General features: G+C 44.1%; 1 protein-coding gene across 1 annotated transcript in view; it reads right to left on the bottom strand.

The window, feature by feature from the left end:
- Positions 1 to 14,558: 14,558 nt before the first annotated feature.
- The window catches only part of LOC310781840 (proteasome subunit beta type-7-like), a 39,759-nt gene continuing 37,416 nt past the window's right edge, over positions 14,559 to 16,901 (bottom strand). Inside the window, exon 8 of the mRNA XM_083642472.1 lies at positions 14,559 to 14,797. Within this exon, the coding sequence (XP_083498598.1) occupies positions 14,686 to 14,797 (112 nt within the window). The 3' untranslated portion in view covers positions 14,559 to 14,685. The remainder of the gene's footprint in view (positions 14,798 to 16,901) is intronic.

The following is a 16,901-nucleotide window of genomic DNA, read 5'->3' as shown; positions in this document are numbered from 1 at the left end:
TTACTCTAAATATGGCTAAAAAAGGGGGGAAAAACTCAAATTTGTAACAGTCACAAATATACCTACTACATAGAGAGCCAAAGTCACGCCTATTAGGTATTAGGTTAGGCAAACGAACCAAGGGATTTCATCTGCCATCCTTTTTCCCCATAGATAGATATTTCGTAAGATACTTACGAAAATAGTTTGACTTGGTCAATGCAAGCGATTCAGCTATATTTGCAATCACGAGAGACCTAGAATATTTCACCGAAAAAAGAAAATAAAGTTTTGGTCTGAGTTTTGGTCTGAGTGAAATGTTCTATAGTCTCCTGTGATTCCAAATATCGCTGAATTGCTTCATTTGACCAAGTAAAACTATTTTTATAAGCATTTATGAAATGTAGATGAGAAAAGAATGGTGGAAGAAATCAATGATGACATCAATGATGACATCACAATTGCTTGTTTACATGAGACATAACTGCTTTTAACATCAAATATAAAGTGCGGTCCTGATTCATTGACATCCGCTGTGTGTGAGTGAGAGCAACCCGGACCCTCCGACACTTTCGTCACTTCTCCTGCTCTGCTGCGTGGGCGGTCCAGAGTCCTCACCCAGCCAGTCTCCTGCTCTGCTGCGTGGGCGGTCCAGAGTCCTCACCCAGCCAGTCTCCGTCTCCCTCCTGAACAGAACCGAAGCCACATTGGAGCAGCAGGTTCTCCCTCCTGAACAGAACCGGTGCGGGTGCTGCCACAGTGGGTGTGGCCGGCTCAGGAGCCGGGATCAGAACAGCCCACCAGGAACCCCTCCCTGAAGCAGCAGCTCTTCTCCTACGCCATCCTGGGCTTGCTCTGTCTGAGGCTATGGGTCTCTTCTGTCTGATGGTGGCCTTCCTCATCCTGTTCTCAATGAAAACCTGCAGCCACACAGCCACAGCTCCCCAGTCCCCTCACTTCTCCCTCTCTCCCACCTTCCCTTCCTTTCCAAGGGTGGTCTCCAGTATGGCTGGACAATATAGCCCAGAAAACTATCGGTTAATAATAATTATAATTATAATAATAATTAATTAAGAATGAATAATTAAATTATTAATTATTATTACATCAGTCGATATCCTAGGCAAAAATTCCCTGGGGGCCCCTCCATCCTCATCACCATTTTATTAATAACCTGACACCAATGAAAAATACATCAATATTATCATTGGAATTTCTCAAGTTCCTAGGACATATCTTATTAGCCTATTCATAACTTTCATACATGGTGCAAAGTAAACTTTTTTGTCCACTGGCCAAATAGTGAATGTTCAAATGTTACCAGCCACTCAATGGATTAGCATTGTTTGTTTTTGGCTGGTGGTGAGTGAATCAAATCTACCTACCAGCCACTTGCAGATTTAGATTTTATTACCAGCATTCGGCTGGTGAGTCGTGACTGGTGCTAATTGTGTGCCCTGCTTTCATAGCAATTAATAGCTTAACTATTAGCTTAGCCAGGTTAACTAACGAAAAAGAAAAAGTGACACCATTGCTAGCTGAATTTATTCAAATAGCCTATCTCCCCATAGGTTATACTAAAATAACAGTATTCAGTTGTCTGCCTAATCATATCTGCTCCACTTGTTTTTCCCCACATCCTCTTTTTTCTCTTTCGTTTTGACTTCCAGATCAATTAATTTACTTCATTCACTTTCAATTCAAGAGAATACGTGAATCATGCCATTTTGACGGGAAGGAGTTACATACTTGACTTGAATTGAAAGTGAAAGTGAATTCACGTCATTCAAAATTGTCCAGGCCAGGGGATGACATGGAGCCCCTTTAGGGAGGTTTCAATGCCATTGCAAATTTTCCATTGGTTCTTTAATGGATTGAGGGTAGTGGTCACTGCTGTGGAGTAAAGTTTGTAAGGCCTCAGGGGGCCCGAACGGACTGGGGCCCCAAGCAGCTGCCTGCCTTGCCTGTTCACAAGCTGCCCCTCTGCGTGTGTATTAAATCCCAATACTGACGTTGTCTGAGTCTGTCATGCCATGCTGATGCTATCCAGGAGCAACATAAAGCTAATGTAAGCTAGCTAACACAATACGAAGCTTGTTGCAAATTGTATCATGCATATGTCTGTGTATTTGTTCTGTTGAATATATGTAAAACAGCCAGAAGTTTTTCAGACGATGTACGATGGATGTTGGTCAAATAAGCAGGAGGGTTCTGGAGCTGTTAAAGAGAATGAACATTTTTGGGAGCATCTTGTTAATGTGATTTGATAGATCATTCAAAAGTGTAAAGCAATGGAATATCTGCTAGGGAGAAAAAATGTTTTATGGGAGGGGCAGGACGGATTGTTCAAAATATGTGATTTTATTGGTTCAATTGTTTATTGTTGTTGCCTTTTTGTTGCCTTTTTCTCTCTTGTTTTATATGATATTTTGGGTCTTTTTTGGCGTTGTCAAATAAGCTAAAAAGCTAAAAAGGTGAAAAAGTCCTTTTTCATTTCAGTGTGACGAAGACTCACCACAACCACAGTTTTTCCATCTTGGTCTGTGCTTGAGTTCCTGGAATTCTAAAGGATGGAATTAAGTTTGGCTCGGTGTCAAAGAGAGAGGGAGGACCAGTTGAATTTTCTTGGAAAGAACTGGTAATGTACATTTTTAGGAGTTCAACAGATGTTGTGACTTGGTACTTGTATATGTAAACACAAAGAGTATGTACTGTATATGTAAACACACAGCATAAGAGTATGTATATGTAAACACACAGCATAAGAGTATGTATATGTAAACACACAGCACAGTTCCCTGATCTTTGATAATGTCATGGAGGGAGCATCTTGTTCCTCTCAGCTATAAGTTTACTCCCACTGCCACGCCCCCGCATGTATGGAACATTAAAATTGCGACAATAATAATTTAATTATTAATAAAAGAATAACAAAATTAATGAATTTGTTAATTAATTAAAAGAATAAAAAAAACGATATACAGAACAAGATTGGTATATCTGCTTTAATTGCTTAATTTCCCCCCCATTTATTTATTCGTTTTTCATGGCGCTGGCCAGCCGGCCCGGCGGGTCAGAAGATGGTCAACTCAGGAGACTCACTGAGTGAAGCTGGGAATGGTTGGTTTGGATCCCCTGTAGGTTTGCTCAGCTAGAGCTGCGAGGCCATAGGGAGGCTGACCCGCGGCTGTGACTACTGCGTTGGCAGGAGCTCAGGTCCAGTAAAAGCCTCATTACAGATGCTGGGCCACAGAGAGCTGTGGTGTGACAGGTGGTGCGGCAGAAGGTGTCATAGGCAGCAGGCGTGCTGGAGTATTGAGCTGTGCCACAGGCGCAGGTGCTGACACTGGAGCAGGTTGTTGTGGCATCAGCAGGAGGGGCCGTCAAGACTGGAATTGCCTGTGGCGGGTAGCTGCACGTGGTGGAGCTAGCTGAATGGGTGCTGAATTCTGAGAGGTGGACTGGAGTGTGTCAGCCAGGCGGCTATACGCAACCTTAAGAACGTCTAGGAAAGTGTCTGGCATACTGGGAGGCTCAGCACAAGCTACTTGGCCATCTCTCAAGGTAACAAGCTTGGTTACTTCGCTGAGCTTCCTTGGCTTGGTCGAGGGCTTCATCTTGGAGCCACTGGGCTTCCTTGGCCTGGTCGTTTAGCCGTTTCCATTCCTTCTCAGCATTGAGCTCGTCCGCTGTACGCTTACTGGATCTGCTGTGGCTGGATGCACTTCTTTTGGATGTTCTCCAGTGTCTCTGGCCGATGAAGTCCACCTCATAGTCGTCCCAACGATGTAGAGGACGGGCCTGATGCTTCGGACGAGCTCCTTCTCTGTTGTAATCCCTGCTAGGGATAAGCGCTGCTGTCTGGCTCGAAGGACCAACATGGCCTGCAGGGACTTTAAAGTACTGTATGAGTTGATTCTCAGTAGTTAGCTGGCACTCACGCCGTTTGTGGTTGGGAAAACAAGACGACCAGGAGGACCAGTGACTGCGGGCTGCTGCTTGTGGTTGGGTTGCTGTGGGCTGTAGGATGGTGCTCGTCATCGTCAACTCTGAGGGTTGTACTCGTGCTTCTTCTTGTTCTTTGGTGTTTTGGATAAGGTAGGATTTGGGTTGGAGCTCTGGAGATGCTGGATGAATGCGTGATGCTGACACAATGTGAGTGATGACTGCACAAGTGTGATTGTGGTGATGGGGGCTTTATATAGTACCAGGAGAAGGGCATTTATGATGTCATAACTGATGTCATTTATGATGTCATAACTGATGTCATTTGGGCAACTGACGTCACACTGCAAAGGTGACGTCATGGAGAAGGTGACGTCGGAGATGGTGACGTCATTTAGTGACGTCATTTGGGCTGAGGGGTATGACAGCATGGGGTGCTCTATTAATGCCTTATTTGGTCTTCCATGATTGAAATTCAGTCTACGACTACACTTCAATCATGAGAGACTCTTAATATAATTTTAACAAACTTTATTGAATCAGAATAGACGGTTTGAGTATGGCGTATGACTCCATGATGTGACGCTCCTCTTGCTTATGAGAGAGGGCGTCGGTGCTTTATGAGATAGGACATCCCCCAAAGGAATTTAAAGTTATTTCAGGAACTGGGAGAGTGAAAACGGGGGTCATGGAGCTCGCCTGGGGTATGCTTTAGTCAGGTCGTGGGCTGACAGGGGGAGAATTTATGCATGCCGGGAGATGAGGGGCTGACCGGGGTTTTTTAAGGCAAAGCGGGGATGCAAGGGAGTGGATGTGGATAGCCCGGGCATGGGCGCATTGAAGAGAAAAGGAGAGTTTGATCGCCACCAACGAAGTGCTTGTTGCCTCTTTAGTCATGGAAGGAGGGATCTTTGGGCTGATAATATGGCGTCTTGCTCTGGACGAATGTAGGATGCATAGGCTGATGAGGACCAGCGCCCCAGTTGTTGAAGGGAGGCGGAGGACACCCCCTGCATGGCTGCTGATGTGGCTGCTCCGATCCTGAAGGAGTGACTGGAATAGTTCTCTGCAGGGATGTTGCATTTCTGGAGTGTGGTCTTGAAGTGAAGGATGAACCAGGATCTTGTCATGTGATGATGGGGAGAGATGAGGAAAAGGGGGCCAAGGGCTGATTGAGGTTTATGCAAATGCCGGAATGATGGGTTATGCAGATTGTCAGGACATTGGCTGACTTGTCAGGACGTGGGCTGACTGAAGTTTAAGCAGGATGCAGGGATAATGGGTTGAGCAAGTTGTCAGGATGTGGACTGACTTCTCAGGACGTGGGCTGACAGGTTTAAGCAGAATGCAGAGATAATGGGTTGAGCAAATTGTCAGGACGGGGGCTGACTTGTCAGGACATGGGCTGACTGATGTTTAAGCAGAATGCAGGGATAATGGGTTGTGCAAATTGTCAGGACGTGGTCTGACTGAGGTTAAGCAATGGCAAGGACACTTATGGGGTTATATGCAAATTGCCCGGCATGGGCACCAAACGGGGATTGGGAGAGAAGACCACCACCAATGAAATGCATTAATACTTCCTACCAATCATGGAAGGAGGCATATTTGGGCTGATAATATAGTAGCTTGCTCTGGATGGATGTAGGACGCATATGCTGATGAAGACAGCAGCCCAGTTGTTGAAGGGAGGTTTCATGACATCATCGATGATGTCACTATGCATCAGAGAGGGATTTATGACATCACTGAAAATCACTAGGAGTTATGACATCACTGATGATGTCATCAGTGCTCGCTGACATCACATTGTGACATCATGATGCACCAAGCAATTGTGATGTCACCAATGATGTCATCAGTGATGTCACTCGAGCAATTGTGGGGGGGAAATCGAGCAATTATTTTGTGATCCAAGCAGCTAGCTACGTTAGCTTCATGTTTCTTAGGCCTACATGTAACGTTAGCTTTTGGAGTTAAGACACAAATCCTGGACGTTTCATTTTGGCTAAAGCACGAGGTTCTCTATGGTTTACGCCAGCTCTGGGAGTGCGGCGATGTTTGGTCACAACGAGCTTGACCGCTGCCTGCTGAACTATATGTACGCTAGGCCACGGCCAGCTAGCTAACATTAGCCACAACAGCTAACGTTAAAGTCATTGACTGTATGTTAACGCTAAACAAATCCGCTGCCTCCTTCCCACGTATGGTTTAACGTAACACCAGCTCAGACTTTCCCCTAATCTCAGAAACCTTGCGGGACATGTATTGCAACGTTTATGTTTGGCTGGCGTCCATCATCGACGGCGCCGCCCATGGCTGCTGTGGCGTTACTGTGCTCTTATGTGAAAAAAGATTAATGCACCTTAATGCAAAAACAAGTTCCTATATGTTACATAACATAATGGTGAATAAATGATATCTGATTCTGATTCTGATTCTGATGGCTAGGCTACAGACTGGCTACTACTGGGAGAGATGCAGCTGCCTGTGTTTGGTGCCTCTGTTAAAAACTCTGTGCGGAAACAAAGCGAGCGAGACAGGTTCCTCTCCTTCCAGCGCTGTCTGGGCCGCACAGGAGTTTAAACTGACGGACTGTTGTGAAACAAAACACTCGGTGTAGCGGAGCCTCTGCGGTTATATAACCGTGACGTTTTAAATCGTGGTTAATAGTCAAACCGGTTAACCCCTGCATCCCTAGATCAGTGTGACATCATGATGTCAGGAGGTCCATTGCCCCTCTGGAAATTACCCATATAGCCTCGGCCAAAACACACAGGATGCGGAAGCAGCAGAGCGTGCTGAGAGAGTTCTCCTTTTTGGACAACAGTGCTCCAGCCATGACGTTGCAGTGGAACATCCCCCCCCCCCCCCCCCCCCCAGATTTTTTATCCCATTTTTATCCCCCATTAGTGCTAATCTAATTTATTTATCCTGGTTGCTGCTCCACCCTCTGCCGATCTGGGGAGAGCCGAAACTGGCTCCATGCTTCCTCCGAGACATGGGCAGTTAGCCAGCCGCTTCTATTCACCTGACAGGGGAAGCTTCACTGGTAGGACATAGCACGTGGGAGGTTCACGCTATTTCAACCAGTTCCCCTCCCTCCGAACAGGCGCCCTTAACGACCAGAGGAGGCACCACATCAGCAACCAGGATATTGCATGTTTTGGTGAAGGCAGGCCCGTATCTAGCTATGAGGTCACCGAGGTCCGGACCTCGGTAAGAATTTCAGAAAAAAAAAAAAAAAGCTCCATGGAAAGCATGGAAAACACGGGATCGCAGGCAGGCAGGAAGTCATCTGACACCGCGTCCACGGTGACTTGATTTCACTTGACAAGCGCAGGAGGTAGGAGCAGCAGGAAGACATGGTGACTGCCTGGCGAGATAATTGAAAGTGAGCGAGCTGCGAGACAGTGAGCGAGTGAACGACAGACGAGGTGAGTGAGTGACACTGACAGATTTTTTAGCAACAACCAAGAAAGTAAGTGTCTAGTCTGTCTCTTAAGTAATGTTACCTGTGTGCCACGTTGGGAAGCTACTGGCTAATCATGCATGATGAAGGCTCAATTAAGGCTTGTTATCAATCAGTGCCATGCTCCCGAAGTCAGGTATGCAGGTGGCTGTTTCATGCATGGTTTCAGTTTCATGACCCAATAAGTAACAAAAAGAGGTGACTTTGTGTGTTGTGTACGGCTTGGGTTGTGTACCTGTGTTTGTAGGTGTCATTTTGATATGAATTTTGCTAAAACAGTTTGTGTTTGTTAGTTACAATTATGTTGACAGGAGAGCTGAGCAGGTGGTGACATGAAAGAGAATATACTGAATAATGACATCACAACAGTATAATCCTAATGTTGATTTAGAATGAGATATTCCTCTAAATATGGCTAAAAAGGTTAAAAAAAATCATTTTATTTTATTTAAAATGATATATTACTCTAAATATGGCTAAAAAAGGGGGGAGGGAAAAACTCACATTTTTTTCGGGCACCACCAAATCCGCCTCCCCTTGCCATGTCTGGACCTCCCCAATTTCGAAACTCTGGATACGGGCCTGCACGAACGTCACACGCCGTGTGTAGCACCAAGTGCCAGAAGGGGCATCTAAAAACAGTCTAATGATCATGATTCATAATCAATAATTAAATATGATAGCTCGGTCTCTCTCCAAATGCAATGTTTTTAACCTCATATCGCTGAGGATGTCTTTTTTTATATTATCTGTTGGCCATTTTCCCTTTATTTGGTAGGATAGCTGCTATCCTATCAAATAAAGGCAAAAATGGCACACACACACACACACACACACACACACACACACACACAAAATAATAGGGGTGGAGCCGAATCCGGTATTCGGAAAAGCCCAAATACGTGTTTTTTTTTTTTTTTTTTTTACAAATCTTTAATTTATTTCAAACAGATATTTATGAAATTCTTTGTTTTCTCTCCCTCTGTGTGTCATGGATGTGTAACTAGCCTGAGCTTTATGGGTTTGTTTGTGTGGCTGAGTGGTGAGTGCAGTTGTCTCTATTCTGATAGACTAGGGATCAAAACTCGCTGTGGGAACCCTCCTTTGCAGTATAGTTTATTGAACATTTATGTTAACACTTTAGTATCCTCAAATTAATTAGAAGTGGAATAAAAACTCAAAGAAGATTGTTATGCCATGCAACTCTTAGCAACCAAGTTGAATTTCATCCACTAGGCATAAATATTACATTTCAATCATAAAGGTTCATAAGAAACAACATTACTGGGTCCAAGACATTTCCAGTAGATCATTGTGGAACCTTGCCCTAAAGCCTAAAGAGTAAATGTGGAGTGACACCAGAGGTTTAGAGCAGGTTTAAGCAGCCACCACCACCCCCCAAGCTGAATGTACCTGAAGGTAGCCTCGCTTTCGTGTGAGAAACATGGAGAGAGAGAGAGAGAACAGAGTTAAGCCAAAATCCCGCTGTAAAAGGTTTGACCTGGTAAAAAAAAGAAAAGAAAATCAGCTTTTTTCAGCATTTCAGCTGTCAGTTAACATAAAGCTGGTGTGTGTGCGCGCGCGTGTGTGTGTGTGTGTGTGTGTGTGCCACGGTATCCTGCAGTCTTTGATACGTCATCTGGACCAGATCTTTCCAGGTACTAAATCAGCTGGGATCCACTAGATCTGGATGCTGATTGATCAGTGTGAGGGAGTGGTTCTGTGTGGTGAACAGGCCATTGTCCAGAGGCCATAACGACAAAAGCTCTTTTCCATATGTGAGCTTCTGTCGGCTGTTTTTGGCTCCAGTTTGGATCTCATTATCAGTTTCTCATCTTATTGCAGATTTCTCTGATCCATGTCCACTGCCAAGGCTATAAAGACCATGTGCTAAACTGAGGGACTGCTGGTTACACTTCAAGCCTTGGCAAGTGGCACACCAATCAAAGTCTGAGGACCCAGAGGGAGATGACAACAGTTGTATGATGGGCTTTTCGACACTTAACAAAAACATTTTCTCTAGTGGCAAATAAATAAGAAGTTACCCAGCAGTCAAATCACCTGGCCTAATGGACAAGGTGTATGATTTTGGATCAGAAGACAGAGGGTTTTAGTTCCGAGTGGTAAACCTTCTAGTTCAGCAATTCCAGAAGTTTCTTTTAGAGCTTCAGGCATTACACTATGATTGGTAGTAGTTGTCAGTTTGTGACATGGTTTTTCCACGAAAAAGGTGCACATAATGCGTAAAAGCTGGGGGAGTGTGAGACGAGAGAGACAAACAAACAACGTTACATTTGTCTGTCATGCATTAAAATTAAAGTAACTAGCCTGTTTTGAAAACGTAAGGAGTGGAAAGTACAGATATTTGTTTTAAATTGTAGGGAGTAAAAGTAAAAAGTTGTCAGAAAAATAAATACTCAGTAAAGTACAGTTACCTGAAAATCCTACTAACAGTTGTACTTAGTTACTTCCCATCTGTGGGTTTAGGCATGAGGAGTGATGGTTGGTTAGGTTAATATCAGGGTAAGAAAAAGAACAATGGAAATAAGCCTTTTGATTGATTGACTTTATTCTGGGGGTACGGTGGTGCAATGGTAAGCGCTGTCGCCTCACAGCTCGAAGGTCCTGGGTTCGATTCCCACCTTGGACGCTGTGGGTGCTGGAGTTGTGACCCCCCATATCTTCAGTGCCCACTGCCCAGGTGGGCTATCTCGTCGAAAGGGCCTTTTTGTGTGGAGTTTGCATGTTCTCCCTGTACCCCCCAGGGGGTTCCTCCGTACATAACCCCCCCCTAAATACATGCAGAAGATCGTCATCCGACCAGTGACGACAACATCTGAAGTTGGTCCAATGAAGGTCCCCGGGCGCTGGAAAGAAATAGCGACCACTGCTCCTGGCCTGCCCCCTGGAGGAAAGTGGATGGGTCAAATGCAGAGGACATATTTCACCGGCCACCGTCAGCATGAGTGCGTGTAGTGGCCGCATGCATGTGTTGTAGTGTGTTCGTGTGACAATAAAGACGGGCTGCCATCTGAAATCGTGTTTCATGGATATAGAGACAATAAAAGATCCAAGGGATAACATGTAAAAGTGTAAACACTTATTTCCAACATGGTCCCTGATGTTTTATTGTGTTCTCAGCCTCAATGATTTTTAAAATGTACTGTATGAATTCCTGCTGGGCAGTTGTATATCTATCTTTTATCAATTATCAAATAAATGCAATCAATCAATCAACCAATCAATCAATCAATCAACCAATCAATCAAAAGGCTTATTTCCATTGTGGACTTTTTCTTACCCTGATATTAACCTAACCAATCATGCCTAAACCCAACCAATCATCACTCTGCGAGCCTAAACCTAACCAATCACTCCTCATGCCTAAACCTTTGCATGTGAAAGTTTTTGCCATTGCCTTGTGGTCACTTGTAGTATTAGAGCTTAAAAAAGATCTTTGGCTAAATTAATTTAAAAACTAAATTTATTTTGAATGTGCTAATGTGCTGGGTGCCATATCTGGTTTTATTTGGAGGTGGGGGGGACTTCATTATAAAGTAACTTTGAAGTCATGAAAATTGACTATTTTCTTAGCACCCCCACAGATTGGTCTAGCCTCCCCCGAGCCCCGCCTTCCCCCCCCTCGAAAGAATCCTGGAGCCGTGCCTGTTCCTTTCATTTTATTGCTCAAAATTGTAGTTTGTAGTTTGAGTAGTTAAACTACACCAAACTGACCAAAAAGTAGTATAACTTCTTGAGTCAGTACGCAAATACGAATGTAGTTGAACTACCAGCAAGCTGCTACAAAATGTAGTTCAACCACATGTAGTTCACTACTCCCCAACATTGCCGGTATTTGATATAGTACTATAGGCCTACATAAACACGTGTGTGTGTGTGTGTGTGTGTGTGTAGCAGATATTCAGGTTAGTAATTATTTGCTTGACAAATGGAAAAGTTATTCGGCAATCAAGGTCATGTGATACTTGATTGATATTAGCATATAGATAGTATTCCCATGTCACTAACATTTTCCTACCAATATGGCGCTAAAATACACAGAGCTCATTGGCTGTTTGTGTCATTTGATTGTAATCACCTGTTAATTGATTACAATCATCTGTTATTTTCCTACCAAGATGGCCGTGTGGTGATGTAACGGAATACTATCAATATATTAAGCAGGAGCAGTATGACATCGCCGCCTGGAACATCCCGAAAAAGAATTTCAACTGTCTTGAAGTCAGTGTAAACCGGCCAAAATTCTAAATGTTATCCATTTCCTTTGTTATTGTCATCTATAGTGGTTATTTGCATAAAAACACAATTTGATTAGGAAATCATTGTATCTTTATTTAAATATGCTTTGATAAAAAGATGATGTAACTCAATTTGTAACTTGTGTTACTTGACAAAATAACTACATGTAGGATATTACTGAAATCCTATTGGTAATAAGTTACTTTAATGCTTTACCCCGACACTGTAAGACAATACATTACTGACATTACTTTCCAAGACTTCTCTGTCAGACCATATTCGACATCTGAGTACAAAAGGGCATCACTTGTGTTGAAAAGTAGTGGGGACATGTCCCCATTTGACAGCTATGGCCACACCAACCTAACCCTAACCCAACCTAACCCTAACCCTAACCCATTTGACAGCTATGGCCACACCAACCTAACCCTAACCCAACCTAACCCAACCTAACCCTAACCCAACCTAACCCTAACCCAACCTAAACCTAACCCTAACCCTAACCCAACCTAACCCAACCTAAACCTAACCCTAACCCACACCACACCTTTGAAGAACTTCTCAAGTGAAAACTGAAAAGCTGTGACAGAAATGACCTGACCTCGTGAGGCTCAGTGGCTCACAGAGTTTGACAGCAGCATGACAGCTTTGAGGTTGTGGGTTCGAGCCAACATATCCTCCAACTCATACGACCAATGACGTCGTATCACTGCAATACGACCCTATACCACATCTGCTAGACTAGCGCACCTCAGTGGCAGAGAAAAAGTACTACGTGACTTCTGCCCAAAAAGCAAGTTGAAACAGTGACTTAGGGTGTGGGTTTGGGTTAGGGGTAGGGACAGCAATGCATTGATAGCTGAGGGGTTACGACAGGCAGCTGTCAAGCCAGCTGCCCCAGGTTCAAATCCTGCACGGTTATATTATTTAACCAAATTCTGTGACTGGGCTGTGATTCTAGGTCGTGTTCAGCTGCTTGTACAAACGACATATCCAGTTGGAGGTCAGGCTGGTTCGAGCCTAAATTGTTGCTGGTGGAGAGAGGTGGGGCTATGGCGCCATCGGTTCAGGAAAGATGCGTATGGGTTGTAAACACGGAAATGCAAGGGTGGCGTCTTCAGATTTATTCACTCTGGGACCCGTTTTCAAAAATTAGCGTATACTCTCAGAACGCTGGTTCCGTCCGGACGAAACGTCTATACGAGAAAAAACTTTAGCGGATACACCTAAACTCGTCTCCGTGTGGACATGGCCTCAGTCAGTTTTAGACAGTTTTGAAAGTGGACACCCAGAGGAAAGACTGAAAAGCAAACTGTGCCCGAGTGGCTCAGACAGTTTGATTGCTGCCCAGCAGTATTGAGGTTGTGGGTTCAAGCCTCAGTCAGTTTTGAGGTCGTGGGTTCGAGCCTCAGTTTTGAATAGCGAGAGCCAGAGGAGAGAGAGAAGAGCGAAGGGGAGCTGGTGGTGAGTTGTTGACCACAGAGAGATGCAGGAGCCAGTGGGTGGCCGGTTTGATACCCGCTCCGCCACCTGGTGGTGGTGTAAAAGTAGTGAATGTGTCACTTCATTTCCTGCATTCTGGTGAAAATGTATTTTTATGTTTTTTAATGCATCAATGTAAAGTCCTCTGCTACTCTCAAAATGAATGTAAAGGAAATAGTCAATGGCAATAAGAATAAAGCACAGTTGCATCGATTATATTAAGGGTCTAACTGACTGAAATCAGTCTGTAGAATGAGTTCTGCCACCTATGTGTAATGCAACTAATATAATGTAATAGAACACATTGTTGTTAAGCCATGCTTCTATGCAACCTGCTACAAGCCATTTAGCCAGATTATCTTTGCTAGTGTGAAATTTGACAGCCGATCAACTAGAGGGAGCAAGAGAGCCCAGGTCACCTTCAAATAAACTAATCAGAAGAAGCCATGTTTTGTTTTTTCAAGCTAACGCTGCTCTCTCAGCATACAGAGAACAGCATCGTGTAGTTTGTCAGTTGAAATATGGTCGGTTGATTTAATAATCCCTCCATCACACATTTTGTACTGTAGGTAGTTCATTCATTTAGCAGTGTTCTTCTCAACTTATTTTCTCTGTCAAACAGAACTTGGCATTGTGTGATTCACAATTGTTTTAATCTTTCAACAGGTGTTAGTTATGTTCAAGAGGTTATTTCACTTGTGGCATCGCATAGATGTCCTAATTTATTGAGGTAAATCTCAAAGTCTCAAAATAAATATTCTATAAGTATGCTACGACAAATTTCCATGAACACTAGGTGAAAGCAGACTCCATGCGCGCCACTAAGCTGTCAGGTTTTGTTGACGTGTCATGAACTGGAGTTTGTACCGTTATATTTGCTTTTTTTAATGCAAAAAACATATAGTTCACACAGGATCCATGATATTCAAGTGTTTATTTTTTCAAATAAATATTATATATATATATATATATATATATATATATATATAAAATCTGGAAGCGCAGAGTATCGTCATGGGGTAGCTGGCTGGGGGCATGGTCAGGGTGGGGTAAATCCTCCCGTTCTCCCCATTCAGCATAGTTAGCGATTAGCCGCTAGCCCAGCCCAGCCCAGCCGGCTTGATGATTCAACCACTGCAGTAAACGCACATCTGAACAGACGTTTATGTACCTGCTCTAGAATCCCCAATCCTGTAGTGTAGAGCCGCAGCACCGTCCTTTGGTGAATCAGCCCATTGAGATATATGGGGGATTTTACCCCACTCACGCGCCAGCCATAGTAACATTTTGTGGGCGTTCCCACACAGACCGACTGTATCTATATACCAACATGTCATTTTAAGGCATCTTCCCAAACTTAAATAATGCCTCCAGATCGGCTATCGCCGGCGGAGGCATAAAAATGGTCATTGACAAAACATGCTTACCAACTCAAACTGTTTATTGAAAACCATGAAAAAACAACTACATGCTATTTGTGTTAAGTAATTATTGGGGAGCTGGGGAGGGGAAGTTACAGCGAGAAAACACCACCATGTAGATCTGCTTTAGGAGGTGTCCATGGTCTGTACACTTTCCTCCACCACCTCCAAGTTCAATGGGGTTATAGCCTTCGTCAAGATTGCGGTTGTTCCTCTTTTGTACTTGTAGTCACCAGTTCTACAGAGGAGAAACAGAACAGGAGAAACAGAACAGGAGAAGTTTACAACAATTCAATAAGCCCTGGTTGGGTAACGGATTCCACACAGCACAGCAAACCTTAGTGCTCCAATCAGATTTTTTGCTCAGATCAGATTTTTTGTGTGTGGCTGTTCACGCAGACTTTTTAAAAGTGGCCCATATCAGACTCCAGTGTGAACAGATCACGGACATGACCCGCATGCGCAGAAGAACACCAATAACGTCACACGCTACGCACTGCTGTTCTATGTAAACCCGGAAGAAGACAACAGTAAACATGGCGGTAGATGACGATGTTGTTTCATCTGTTGTTTACGGTTTAATTTACAAGTTATTGTGCAGTGGAAGCCAGCGAATACGGGAGCAGATGATAGTGAGGAAGAGGAGAAAGAGAGCCAACATTTGAATGATGGCTTTCTGTGGAGCAATAGCTGCTACTTCTTGCTAATACTTATAAGGTCTAAAACCTCACTGTCCCTCCACTGATTAGCTGCCTCACAGCTGTCCTCCATGTTTGTAATCACAATCTGCCCGCTTGGTCCTCCCTCCTCCCGCCAGCGCAGAATAGTGACGAATGTCGCTCATATTGGCCAGATGTCTGTTCACACCAAAGTCACATTCCGAAACATCAGATTCGAATCTGATGTTTTTCCACATTTGAAAGTAGCCCAGGTCGTCTTTAAAAATGTCACTTTCAATGTGACTTGTACTGTTCACACAGTCATGAAAAAGACTGATCTGAGTCACTAAGGCTACGTTCACACAGCCATCCTTAGTGCTTGAATATGACTTGATGCTCGCATCTGATTTTCTTGTGTGGCTGTTCACACAGACTTTTTAAAAGTGGCCCACATCCGACTCCAGTGTGAACAGAACAACAACAATAACGTCCCACGCAGCGCAGTCCTGTTCTACGTAAACCCGGAAGAAGACCGCAGTAAACATGGCGGTAGCTGACGATGTCGTTTCATCTGTTGTTCACGGTTTAATTTCAATGCCCGCGTGTTGGTCCTCCCCCTCCCTCCTCCCGCCAGCGCAGAATAGGATCACCATCAAGGATGCCAACTGCCATAAAACTCAACAGAAGAAGAAGAAGAAGAAGTCACATTGAAGCATTAAGTCAGATATGGGCCAGATGTCTGTTCACACCGGAGTCACTTTCAAAAACATCAGATTCGAATTTGATGTTTTACCACGTTTGAAAGTAGCCCAGGTCGTCTTTAAAAAAGTCACTTTCAATGTGACTTGTACTGTTCACACAGTCATGAAAAAGACTGATCTGAGTCACTTAGGGGGGGAAAGATTAGATTCAAGCACTAAGGATGGCTGTGTGAACGTAGCCAAAAATGTCCTCTTCATCATCACAGCAAGCCGGTCTGGACACATTTAGGAGAGAAACAGCCATGCAGTTTTGTTTAAGTTGTGTGATGTTGAGATTCAGCAGAAAGAAAATGTATCAAGACAAAATGAGAGAAGACAACTGAGTTAAGTGGGTTAGTCGTCAAATAAGCCACACTGACACTGCTGTTAGCTTTGCATTCTACAAACACGTCTTTACTCACAGGTGCAAGGCTTCAAGCTCATTTAGGCTTCTATCAAATCAGCCAAGACGACACACACACACACAAAAAACATGAATTGGTCATTCAGTCAATAAAGCTAAGTAAAGGGTGTGTGTCCACATAGCGCTGGCCAGTGTTTTTGTTGGCTTGGAAAAAGACTGGAGCGGATTTTGTGAGGAGAAAGGTGGAGCGGGAATCGGCCCTTTGCAATTGGTTTGCTGGAAAAAGTGGTTCACGAACTTCACATCACCCGGTCCACTCTGAAGGACAAGGGTGCTTTAGTAAGGAGAGGGTTCTTTAGTGAGGAGAGGGTGCTTTAGTGAGGAGAGGGTGCTTTAGTGAGGAGAGGGTGCTTTAGTGAGGAGAGGGTGCTTTAGTGAGGAGAGGGTTCTTTAGTGAGGAGAGGGTGCTTTAGTGAGGAGAGGGTGCTTTAGTGAGGAGAGGGTTCTTTAGTGAGGAGAGGGTTCTTTAGTGAGGAGAGGGTGCTTTAGTGAGGAGAGGGTTCTTTAGTGAGGAGAGGG

The sequence above is a fragment of the Poromitra crassiceps genome, assembly GCF_964638095.1.
Source record: "Poromitra crassiceps genome assembly, chromosome: 8".
NCBI classification, from domain to species: domain Eukaryota; kingdom Metazoa; phylum Chordata; class Actinopteri; order Beryciformes; family Melamphaidae; genus Poromitra; species Poromitra crassiceps.
Note: the sequence above shows the minus strand (reverse complement) of the source record. Positions and strands in the feature narration are given on the sequence as shown.